General features: G+C 43.8%; 1 protein-coding gene across 4 annotated transcripts in view; it reads right to left on the bottom strand.

Moving 5' to 3' along the window:
• The window catches only part of RD3 (RD3 regulator of GUCY2D), a 20,490-nt gene continuing 7,731 nt past the window's right edge, over nucleotides 1–12,759 (bottom strand). For all 4 annotated transcript variants that reach the window (XM_075412963.1, XM_075412961.1, XM_075412962.1 and 1 more), the window contains exons 2-3: nucleotides 10,294–10,603; nucleotides 1–2,563 (exon numbers count right to left, since the gene is read on the bottom strand). In XM_075412963.1, the coding sequence (XP_075269078.1) occupies nucleotides 2,266–2,563; nucleotides 10,294–10,589 (594 nt within the window). In that variant the 5' untranslated portion in view covers nucleotides 10,590–10,603 and the 3' untranslated portion in view covers nucleotides 1–2,265. The remainder of the gene's footprint in view (nucleotides 2,564–10,293; nucleotides 10,604–12,759) is intronic.

The raw sequence follows: 12,759 nt of genomic DNA on the forward strand, positions 1-12,759 counted from the left end.
TACTGTAACAAAGAGCTTTATGTCAGTGTGTCAGAGTGTCCCATCTCTCCCAGCAGTCCATCAAATATTGCATCAATACAGTCAATACTGAAGGTGTCAAAATAGAACGTGAGTGCAAATAAAATGACTACAGAGCTGTAGCATGAAATTCGTGAACTCATCTCAGCCTTCAGTACCATACAGTAGCTTGCAAATGTATATAAAAACGATGGTTAACTTTTTGCCAAACAAGAGTTTTCCTGCAAATTGTGGTGATCTGTTGCTAGACATCCCACATCTTCTAGACAGCTACAGCTACGCTAAGTATGTCAAGCCTTTGTCTTTTACTTCATATACACAATCACATTACTTCACAAGGACATAACAGCCGAAAAACACCAAGCTGATTGTCGGAAGGCTTTAAACTCTCCCTCATTGACCTAGAGTTGAAATAGCCCATCCCAAACTGGATGCTGTAAGTGGAAGCCCTGAGTTTTTAATTAAAAGCAAGCTTCTGCTTTCAGGCCCAAGGAGGGTTGCTGGCAGCAGCGTTTACCAAGGGACTAGAAACTACAGCCTGGTGCTAGTAAGAAAGCCTTGTGTTCCATCTTAGATAGCCCAAAGGGGAGAGAGGAAGAGCCAGAATCCCACAGTCTCAGAGAGCTCTTAAGGGTTTGATCTTGATCTTTGTTTTATGCTGCCCTCCCCAATCTCTGGAAGAAACTGCACGTTTCTACTCTAGGATAGATTTCATGTGCTGGAATTCTTCCCAGAGCTGGCACAGCTTCAAAGGGTTTTGTCTTGGCTGTAGTACCCACATGGTGCTGCAAAGGTCCCCAGGGAAAGGAGTTGGAAATGGGTAAAAGAACAACAAAGCTACAGGGTCCTCCAGGAGGCTATACCCCACAGGGATGATTCCCCAAAAGCCAGTCATACAGGGAAATCCTCATCTCCTGTTGGTCATCACAAAGCATCCTAGCCCTTGGCTTCTCAACAAGACCCATGATCTTCACAGTGTGCCACTCTCATTCCTTTGCTGGTGAGAGTTGTCCTTACAGACGCTGAGTTAGGGCCCTGGTAGCTTTTCTGCAGCAGCATTTTCCTGTTTCTTCAAGGTCTCAGCAGAGCCATGCTGGCCTACAAGCTACCCAGCTTGCATTAAAGATTTTTTGTAATAGTATCAACTCACTGGCCAACAGCCTGTGATACACTGGAAAGCTCTCTTCTGAACACTCAAGAGAGAAGACTAAGGGAACAAATCTCCATCTACCAGAGCCCTTCAGTCGCTTAGAGAAGCAGCTTGTTAAAATGATCTCAACTATTGCAGCTGTACAAAGAACCCTGTAGATGACTGCTGATTCCCTTCACCCTTCTCTATACGTTGATACTATACTTCAATACTCTCTCAGGCTTAGCCATAAACATTAATTTTGGCCCACTGACTTATTACTGGCATGTGGGATGGAGCACTTACCTCAGCAAGACAGAACATTGAGGACCAAGAACAGCACTTGACACAGCACTGATGTATCCACCTGTATATCTACACAGCAAGTTGCTAAATTTGTATCATCTGCTCTGCAGGTGCAAGGTTCAGGGGGTTCTGCATGCACAAAAGAGAAAATACCCAAGAAACCTGAGCATGCCTAAACTGGTTACTATAGAATAATATTGGTCTTTCATCTAAAAAAGCTTGGGTCTGTTTCTACTCAGGTTGGATTGCTAACTGTCAGCAAAAAGCTGATCAAGAGCAGTGCTGAGGTTACCTGTGAAGTTTGTTGTAGCACTGAGGAAGGTTATTAGTTGGAAAAGGAAGTTCAGTTCCAAATCAGATACTAGCTTTAGCTCACAGGCCTGATCATGCAAGCCTTACTCATGTAAGTGGCTGCCTTGCTTTCAGCAAGATTGGTCCAGCCAGCAGCTCTCACTAGCTTGGGCCAAAAGCTTTTATAGATAACTACATCCAGGCTGGGGGGCAAAAGGGAAGACGACAGACATCACAAAGCTAATTCATTTTTCACAAGAAAGCAGTAATGAAAATGAGATAGTAAGTGAGCCTTGCCCTTAAGGTTGTGGAATAACTACAAAATTAAAGGAAAAGCTAGCATGTTTGGTAATAAATTATGTCACACACTGTGGGCATCAGCAGCAGTTACTATGGACACAACTTCCAAGAGAGAGACAGGCAGGAAGAGAGAGCCGGAACAAAGTAGAAACAGTAGAGCTAAAAAAGGGTTAACTGGGATTTTGAGAGATCACTGTCTAAAAACCTTGGTCAGTATAGAGTCAGTAATCCTTGGCATTCCGAAATTCTGGCATGCTCCAAACCCTCCTGGTGGGCTGGGTGCCCCGTTCCACATCCTCAGAGATGGTCTTGATGTCACTGATGAATGGGGAAATCCTGGACCGGGATTTAAACGTTGTTAAGGAGAGGCTGGTTTTGTTCTTTGTGTTCCATTGCCTGGCAAGCTTCTTGGCCTCTTCCTCCTCCTTGATCTTCTCAGCAGCTTCCTGCAGGACAGAGCGGAAGAGCCGGGATACTTCCTGCACTTCTGGTTCATATTCAGCAATGAGTTGCCGGAATCTGAAAGCACAGTCAAGGCACAGCTTTGATTAAAAACATCAAATTAGGGATTGCTGCCAAGTCACTGTGCTAGGCTTGGAACTTGCACTGTCCTGCAAAATGGGACTCCCTGGACTGAAGGGAACAACAACAGGGAGGGGCCCTGAAGATAGGCTCAAGGTCTCTAAAATCACAAGCAAGCCAGAGAATGTAAGGAAGCAATGAATCACCATTTCTCATAAGCACAAGAAGTAGTAGGGAGCACCAAACAAAGCTAGAAGGTGGCAAGTGTGAAAGCGAAGAAAGTGCTCTTCTCACACATCACCTATTAAATCAGAACTCAGTGCTATCAATCGCTTAAAAACCAAAATTATTAGGCAAGTTTGTGGAAAATGTCCCCATCACTGCTGATGAAACGTGATTTTCCAAATGTAAATCCTCGCTCAAGTAGTCCTTGAACTGCTTACTAGAAGCTGAGGATAAACCAGGGAAAGTCCCACTAGACTCCCCCTTTTTCCAGTTTTCATTCCCCATAGCATTACCCAGTGGCCACCAGACAGAACAAAATCCTGTAAAACTCTTCCTTTTGTTACATGTTTGATAGTCTCTCAATATTCAAATTTCAGTGAAGCAGTATTTCTTCCTCCCATGGCTTTCTGTAAGATAACGGACTGACTCAGCTGATAACACCTTTATTGGCAGCATGATGCTGTATCTAATTAGACAACTGTGAATTACTCCACTGCCTTCTTAGCAAAGAGGTCAAAATGGTTTTTGATGTATATTAAGCTAGATTAATACCAAGGAAGTGAAGAATTATCACTGTTTATTTTGCAGGTGAGGAAGATGAGATTCAGAGCAGGATAGTTTTCTTGAAGTCACTGGCTGGGCCAAGAGGAGAACATACCATTGCTGACACCTTGTTGGGCGATTTGGTCCCCAGCCTGGAGAGTGTGGGATCCACTCCCAAGGCTCACACACTGGTCACATAGGTATTCTGATTGTTCTGTAATAATATGTGTTTATGACAGATGGTAATATGACTACTCTTCTACTAAATATTCAGTTCTTAACATAATTATATCTACAAGCAGACAGAACGCTAAACTAGTACTTCACTAAAATCCAGGTATTTCTACTTCATGAAAGGTAAAGCGTCTACGGTCTGTAAGCATTTTGATATTTTTCTCCAAGAGAACTGAATGAGGATGGAAAATAGTAGGACTGCATTTAAATAAGCCTAATACAGCAGAAGCTGATAAGAGTAAGATCCCACTTGTTTTTTTGATAAGCCCTAGCAATGTAACAAATGCACTATGGAACTGCACTGCTTAATGGTGTACCAAAGGGTACCCAAGATTATATGTACAGAAAGAAAACCAGAGATAAACCAAGAAGACTCTTTGTACATTTATACCTTTTGACTCTTACTGTGGAGGCCTGGTATTGGACATAGATCTTTACATCATGCTGTATCCCAGATATTTCAGTGTGCTTCTCTCACAGCAAGTATTGGCAGCTACGTGTACAGCTGTGGAGACACCAGTACTGCACGCTGAGGGAACTTGGTATCAGCAGAAGCACCAGTCCCTTTCGGGGTCAAGCTAGAGGAATTTGACACAAAACCTACCAAAGTCACCAAGATGTTCCTTAACCATTGCTCCGGCTGAATTCCTGATCTCCTTCCTCCACCCCCTGACCGAAAAAACCCTCTAAACTTTGAACATTTGGGTGCACAAAGCCTCTGAGACACTGCAGTTCACACTGGTACGCAAATACTTACACAGTGATGCTAAACGGAATTGTGCAGAGCCTGTAAGAGCAAGAGACTAGGTCTTGCCAAGGGTTAGCACATAGCAGTGGTAACAGATTTGCTGTACATTGCAAGCATCCTGTCTTCCTTCTGAGAGGGCACTTCAGTGGCATTATCAAAGAGCCAAAAATACAGTTCTCATAATAAATACACTTTTTCCTTTATCTGAGTCAGAAGCATAGACAGATGAGTCCATCGAAACCCAAGTCTTTGCAACATTATTATTATTATTATTATTATTATACCAGGGAAAGCACCTTCAAAGGACTTCTATTGCAGAGGTGAACTGAATGAGTCATCCTGTTATTGTGTGTTTTAAAGACAGATGCTGTCATATTATATATATCTATCAGTACATCCTCTTCTTTTGTATTGGCAATTGTGCACCCAAAAGGCCTCATCACTGCCTCCAGTTTTAAAGTCTGTGTGTCATACTGCTGGATTGTGGCTTCAGAGCAAGTAGCAGCATGTCAGGCTGTTACTGGACCAGTGACAGGCTCTGGGAACAAGAGGGAAAATGGGTGGTACGATGGCAAATTTGCCCCCTGAGCACAGAGCTCTAATGCTAATGTCCCATGTTGCTAATAATACTCCCAACCAATCTAGCTGAAATAGTTTTCTAAAATCCATGTAGCTTCCCACCTTCATAGCTATCTGCCTGTTTGCACTCTCCTTAGCTATGGCAGCAAGAATTGTTCTGTGAACTCTGCTTTTGCTGTTAAGATTTAAACCTGACTTTTCAGGACCAATACAAAAACTACTTCATATGGAGCAGATCTAAGAAACAGAGAGAAAGCAATCCAACAGACTGTCTGCCAGTCACCCAAAGAAAAGCCAGTCTTATTCAGAGGAGAAGGGAAAGGGGGCCCCTTCCTCTCCCCTACTAGGATGAACTAACTTTGCCCCTTTATTAACGCCCACCTAATGTCAGTACCAGCATGTCTGTGTAAGGGACAGCTCAGGTATGAACTCCAAAAGGTGTGTGTACTACAAATATGTCTCAGCAGAAAGGATGGACAGGTTGTCAGGGGCTCAGGTCTAGCTAAACCAGTCTGTGTGTCAGAAAATAGATGATGTTTGCTGCAGCCACCTACGTATAATTGAAACCATCTTGCCCAACTATCAATGAAAGCCAGTTGATGTGCTGGATGATCCAGCAGTCTGCTCCGCCCAAAACACGCAACGTATAAAACAGTAAAACCACTGGAATCAAGGAATATGGGCTTGTATCCTGGGAAACCAACTCCACACAAAGCTGCTCACTGGAATTAAGCACACAAAATTGCACAAGGCTCACCTATCTTCTAGCACAGGTTAACGCCCTTACACTTTTGCATGGAATACTTTCAAACTAGGCAACTTCACAACCCTATCTAGAAATCCCTCCACAGGGTTTCCTTACTCATAAGAAAAGTATACCTGTCTGTCTTATTTGTGAAACAAGTTATGATACTACTGGTAGCTAATCTATAATATATTATGCTCGTCCCGCAGTCTTAGACGTGACTGTCAACAAAACTCACCTTGAGCCAGCACAGAAGCCTGGGGAGTGTGTATATGCACACATAGGGATGAGCACATTCCCCAGTCCAGGCTGTGTTTTAATCACAGCTCAAACAAATTTGTTCTTTAAATTGTGACCCTTGCGTTTACTCATACGGCCACTGGATTTTAAGAATCTGGCTGCACTTGGCTCATACTGGCACTGCTTTTGTTAAAGCACTGTCACCTGCTCATGTTATTCTGTAGGTCCCCAATTCAGTTGGTTTCCTCAGTACAGCCGGAACATTAAAGACCTGTTAAATGCAATGGAAGTCTGTGGACTTAATATGCTTATAGTTCAGTGTATTGCTGAGTGCCTGTCTGAACTGGGAGCTCTAAGTAGATTTAGTCATTCAAAGAAAACGTGGGGTGCTTAGTGCCAATAATTAGCTGCTGACTCCTGAATCTATATTTTGAGCAAGAATTCTGGTTATATTGTAAAGCTATGAATAGCTTTGCTAGAGGCTACTTGACTCCCAAAAGGACTATGGCATTCCCACTAACTGCAACACTTGTGTCACATCACCTCAAACTTAAGGTCACAATTGTAAACAAATCCATTTCTGATTTTAGGCATTTGTCTTACATTCAAGCATGCTAGGAAGTCCTCTTCTGCTCTACACAATCCTTAGAAAATTGCAGTACTTAGGCTGTGGTATTAATAACATCTCAGATCACAAAATGTGGGTTTACATTTCCATATTAGGGTTTTTTGTTTGTTTCTCTCTGGGCACAGAAGGACAGAAACCAACTGTTTCACTTTTGCTGAAACCGAAAGAAATGAAACGGACTGTAACTAGCTCTGATTAGAGCTAACGCTCTGACTAAAGATGGCAAAAATCTACCATTCTGTATTAGCAAGCTGCTAGTTTACTCATTCAGTTTAACCATGGCAGTTAGGTATTAAGGGCTTCACCAAAGTCATTGTCACTTCCTTCAAATGCCTCCAGGATTTACTTTTAAATATAGTCAGCGATCTTCAACCCAGTAATCTAAAGCAAAGTTACACCTAAATGCAATAGCTTTATTGGTATGAGGTGAATCAGAATGTCCAGATATCTGATGGTATTTGCAGTGTACTTGAATCCTTCCAGAATTTCAAGAGACTCAAAAGAAAAGTTTCTATTGACCCAAAATACAAAACAGGCCAACTGGATCTGAAAAAAACCTCCCATTTAAGAAGTGCTCCTTTCCAGCCTCCTCCACATCTAAAGAAACAAATTTATGGAAACTCCACCTCTCAGTACATGTGACTGTAGCCACAGAAAAGGACAATTTGGATAATCATTTAGACCTTTGGAGAATAAAGTGACATCTCTGACAACTTGTACAAAAATGCTTTGTTCGGGCTTTGAGTCCAAGCTTGGAATCTCACAAAGAAGGAGACCTTGCATGACACAAAACAAACTCTGCAGTCTTGCAAGATGCATGGTACTTGTGTTATTCAAGTATTGCACGCTTGTCGAGTACATCAAAAAAGACATCTGAAGTCCAAGATGGAAGGGAAGGAATCAAGCTTAATATTTTGGACAGAATCAAGGGCTTCAGTAAGGTACATGCTTTGCATTTAAATTTCCAAATGCAAGCTTGTAGATTTTTTTTTTTGGTGGAACTTTTTTCTGAAAGTTACTACACGTTAGAAAATCACAGTATATTCAAGAGGAAACACCAGCAGATCTTGTGATTAAAGTACTTCACTGGAAATGTGAAGATTTCAGTTGAATTCCTATTATACTCATCTTGTGCAATTTTGGGGAAGTTATTAAAATTTCCATGCTATCTCACTTTTTGAGAGAAGAATTTATCCAATTTTGGCTGTCTCTTAGTTAGATGGCGCGCTCCTTATTTCTCCTGTGCATTTTCAGCTCCTAGTATGGCATGCTCCATTCTTTTTCATTGTTTCCACAGCAGCAATGAAAATTTCTGAACCACAGGGTTCTCAGTTAGAAGGTAGAAAAGAAGAAGGGTCAACTTTTCACATTTCCAACACAAGAAGAAGGGATTATCAAATAAAACTAATACACATTAGTCTGAGATAAGCAAAATACAGTTTTTTACAGCAGAGTTGTAGTTCAGATGTGGAATTCTGCCACGGGGTGCCACAAATGCTGAAAGTTTACAAGAGTTCAAAAAAGGAAAACCAAACCCCACAACCTAAACAAACTGCTGAAAGAAAAAGCCACGCAGGGCAATTACAGACAGAAGGACCACTTCTGGCTCCAAAAGTCTCCAAGTTACAAGGCACGGCAAGTTGGAGGCAATATACAAGATACTGTAATTGTCCATACTGTTTTATTTGCTTGCCTTGTTCTTTTCTCTCTTTCTTACACTGATGCTAGTGGCCATTATCTCACATACAGATTGCACATCAGATCAAACAGACCTTTGACCCAGTCCAGTTCTGGCATTTTTGTGGCTATGACATTCTCTTCTCAGTCATGGAATTGAACCAACAGAGGCTATGCAAGCCTCATTTTTTAAATGTGGCCCTGCTAACCATGCAAAGTCCATAGTACAGAACAAACAAAAACATGCCACGTCTTGAATCATACTGTAATACAATTTCTGGTAGCCTTATAATAGCAATTTATAGAAGGATGAGTTTATCCCTTTTCAGTTATACCCACATAGAGCCCACCAGTGTCGCTGAGTACGTTTACTGTGAGCAGTGTGCTGAATCCTGAACAACAGTGAACAACCACTACAAGCTGCACTGAAATCACGCATCTTGCATGATCTCAGTTTGAAAAAAAAGAAAAAAGCAGAGTCGCAGCAAGTTGACATGGCTCAGCTTAATACTCTTTTCTGAAGGAGATGATGAACCTTGGGGCCTCCCAACCCCGGCAACCAAAGCCTGCTCTCATGGAAATAGCCTGCTTGCCAGACAGGCCTTGCTCAGTGGCCCTAGGGATGGTGAAAATAACTCAGAACCCCACGGGGTTTGTAGTGGCTTGTTTACAGCATAGTTTGGAGTTACACAAACACAAGGCAGGTACCATTCCCAGCAAACTCACTGGAGAGAACTCAGCCCCTGAATGATCCCAAATCTCTGATTCTGCCACCCTAGCAACCTTGCAAAAGCCAAAGCCTTGTGCCAGCTTGCTTCCAAGCTTCAGCCTCGGACAAGACTGGGCCTAGAGAGGTAGCTTTGGAATTCTTTCCTGGCCACCCCCACTGTAAGACAGAGGACCAGCTATTTCCAACCCTCTTCGCTTGTAGTTCAGGAGTTGTAGATTCATTTGCTCATGAGAAAACAGGTGCCACCATATGCAGTGAGGGACTGCAGGGTGCTAAGCACCCCATTGTATATGGCCTGCCAGGACTGTCTTCTTTCTAATCCCAACTGACGAACATGTTGGAACAAGGGAAGTGGCTTATAAAGGCCCATTTCACAACTTTGCTTTGGCTAAGGTGGACTTCAGAGTCACTACTCCTCACTTGCACTGTTCTAAGTGAGAGGGTTTAACTTGGAAGACCCTCCCCCCAAGGGAGGGGTCACCTTTCTCACTTCCGGTTTGCATGCTACAGCAGACTTAGATCCATTTATGAAAACATTTCACAGGTTACTCAGCTGGCAAGCAGCAGTCCTATGTCTAGCACCTGAAAATCTCAACACCAAGTCCAAGAGGCTCTGTCTACAGCTATGCTGCAGAAGGTAGAAGCACCACCCACCTATGCAAGCCAACTGCATGCCCCGCCTGCATCCTACTCCACGCCAAGGCTGTGGAGGGAGAAGCATGCAATACCTCCTTTCTCTGGGAACACCTGGCTCACAGGCTGAAGAACACAACAGCACCTCTTGGCTAGTCTGGACACTGGGGACAAGTGCCTTCACAAACCTGCTGCACAGCTGAAATCAAGGAAGGAAGGGTCCAAGGAGAGCGGACGAATACCAAAGCGGGTTGTTCAGAGGCTTTGGAATCTCCATCCTCACAGATATTCAACAATGGACAGGACAAGACCCTGAGCAACCTGATCTAACTTTGAAGTTGGCCCTACTCTGAGTAGGAGGTTGAGATACATACCTCCAGAGCTCCCTTTAAACCCCAATTATGCTACAATTCTAAAGACTGAAGCAAAAGCCATCACAATACTGAAATGCTAACTGTTTATCAGGCATGATAAAACTTCCCTGGCTGCTCAGGAGCATGAAGTACTCAACCCAGTCTCAGAGGAAAATGACATTTAGTAGCTTTTGGAGGAAATGATACCATGTTAAACTGACTTAAAACATTAGATTTCTCTTCTTCCACAAAGACACCATCACAACATGACTAATGGTACAGGATGCCAGGTTTTTGTTTTGTTAGTGCTAACAACTCTCATTCCCTCCTCACATGTCGCAAACAGTAGAGGGGGAAAGGAAAGGTCTGTAGCATCAGATCATTTACTGTACCTGAGTATGACAGGCCCACAGTAGGAAGGATGTATTTTGGTACACATATCCTCCAGCTGCAGCCGTTCTCCTGGGCTGATATCATAGCTCTGCTTTGGATAGCTGACCAGCCAGCCGTAGTCCACCCCAGTCTTGATCTTGCGATACTCATTCTCCCGCTCTCGCTGCTGCTTCTCTGCCTGCTTGGTCTGCCAGTTCAGCTCCATCATTAGTGTCTCAACCACCATTTCTGTGGGGTTCCTCTGGGAAATGCGGTTTGAGGGCTCATTCCACCTGAACCAGGATGCCAATGACATAGCGCTCTGTGTTTCTTCATTGGGAGCGGATTGAGCGTGAGGAGGGAGAGAAAAAGAACAGTGCTATCATCAACACACCTCAGCTGAGAACATTCTCCCACACATACCCCTTGAGTCTGTTGTTCACCTAAAAGTGCTCCTGGATTAGCCACTTAGAACTCACTGGTGCTGCGCACCTTGAGAAATCTCACCCATAGCACCCAGCTTGTGCAGAGGGTGAGACAAAGGGCAAAGAGGCACTATTTCTCTTGAACTTCCAGCCACTACGTAATTAAAATGACAGTCACAGTTCTTATGTCTGAAGTCAAGTTATAAGGATACCTTGCTCCCTCTGGGTTAGGCTGGGGAAGTGTTCTCCTGCCCACATGGAAGGGCTGGGGCTATGGCTTGCCTGTCTGAACCCTCATGGGAGGGCATGACCTTGCAGCCTCTTACATGCAAAAACTTAACACATGCAGTCAAACTATTGCTGGGAGCCACATTCTAGTCAGCAGGAGATCCTCAGGGAAGAGGGGAGGATAGGTGGCCTGGGTGGGTTTGCTGCTTGCTGTGACATAAGTGGTAGAGCTCACCTGTACTTAGGTAGTACTGGCACGAACAATAGCTGCATGAACTACAAGGCCAGGCAGAGCTTTAACCATTATTTTGCAAATGTGTTGTTGCATGCAGAAGGGGAGGCTGTGCCATCTTCTACGAGCTGAAGTCCAACTGTCAGCTATGCTGGAAGAGCACACTTTGGGCACTACCACCAGCGCCAAGGGAACTGAGGCTGGGCTGAGAGAGATGTGGCAGCACATCAAGGTTTAAAGCGTTACTGCTTCTAAGTGAGAGATTTCTGCTGCTGGGGAGTTAGCCAGCACTTAGAAGGCAGAACAAACTGCACCAATCAGCTCATCAAAAATGGAATTAACTCCCCACCCAGCCAATCCCTTCAGGTAGTCACTTCAAGAAGACAATGCATGGAACAAAGTTATTAACTATTGTATCTGTATATAAACACACTGGAGTCCAAAGCAGGCACTAGGGACCTGAACAGGAGCAAAACAGCATCTGTTTCTTCACACAGCACAGTTATGTGCCTTGTTGCTCCCTTCCATTAGTCCCCAGGGAGAAGGGGTGGCACAAATAATGGTTGCAGCTGGGATTATTAAAAGGCTGCTCCTTGGCAGCAGCTCGAGCAGGATATGGCGTCAAACGTTAACATGAGGGCAATGGATTAAAGAGCCTGATTCTGCAGGGCCTGAGCAAATCCTCACTACTGAGAGACACAAACACGAAGACAGACATAAAAGGGAGAAAAATACTCTTTCGATTTAAGCTACCATACTAGGGCGTAGAGCCTTTAGTGACAATGCAAATCACCAGAAGCTCCTAACTACCCAGTACTCCCACTAGAGTTGAGAGCCAGGAGCTCCCAGACTCCCTAGAAGAACAATGGTCTACAGGATTCTGCCTTCAGTGTCTGGAAAACTGTCACCGTCTGCACCAGGTGAAAAGGGTGCCTCAGTTCCTTTTATGCCTTTATCACTTGCTGTAATGTAGCCTTGTTCTCTTTCAAAAATGTTCATCTTATCTAAATATGTCACACCATTAAAGGAAAATGCTCCACAAATCTGGATAGTCTGTACAGCATCCCAAGTTTAAAACAACTTCAGGGTCTAATGCTTAGGCTTTTCTAGAATCAGGAAGCTTGCCAAACTGCATCAAAGGACTAGTTTCTCTACTAATATATCCTACCTCTTCCAGCAAGCAATACTGGTTTCTTCAGAAGGAAGACATAAAAGGGTTGAAATCTTCCACAGGACACAGATCCAGCTACCTAGGTGTGTAAGGCTACAGGCCTGTATAAACATTAACACCTTTGCTAGTTTACAGTGCTTATACATGAGGAATCGCTGTAGCGACTGTTTTCGCCCTGGAGTATCAGCTATGATTATCCTTATGGTACCAGCCGTAGTCAGCAGCTGCTGGAAGTAATCCTGCTCCTGTCTCATTTCTGTGCTCTGGACGAGGAGCAGCAGGTCCTCTGATGTGCTTGCATCGCCAGGGTGACTCCAGCTAACAGCTCTTTGGCTGCCTGCCGCTGACTTACGTGCCCAAGACACACGAATGAACTCGGGCTGAAACTGAAGTGCTGAGAGCTTCAACTCTATAATCCCGCCATCCTAAC

The sequence above is a fragment of the Opisthocomus hoazin genome, chromosome 2, assembly GCF_030867145.1.
Source record: "Opisthocomus hoazin isolate bOpiHoa1 chromosome 2, bOpiHoa1.hap1, whole genome shotgun sequence".
Lineage (NCBI taxonomy): Eukaryota > Metazoa > Chordata > Aves > Opisthocomiformes > Opisthocomidae > Opisthocomus > Opisthocomus hoazin.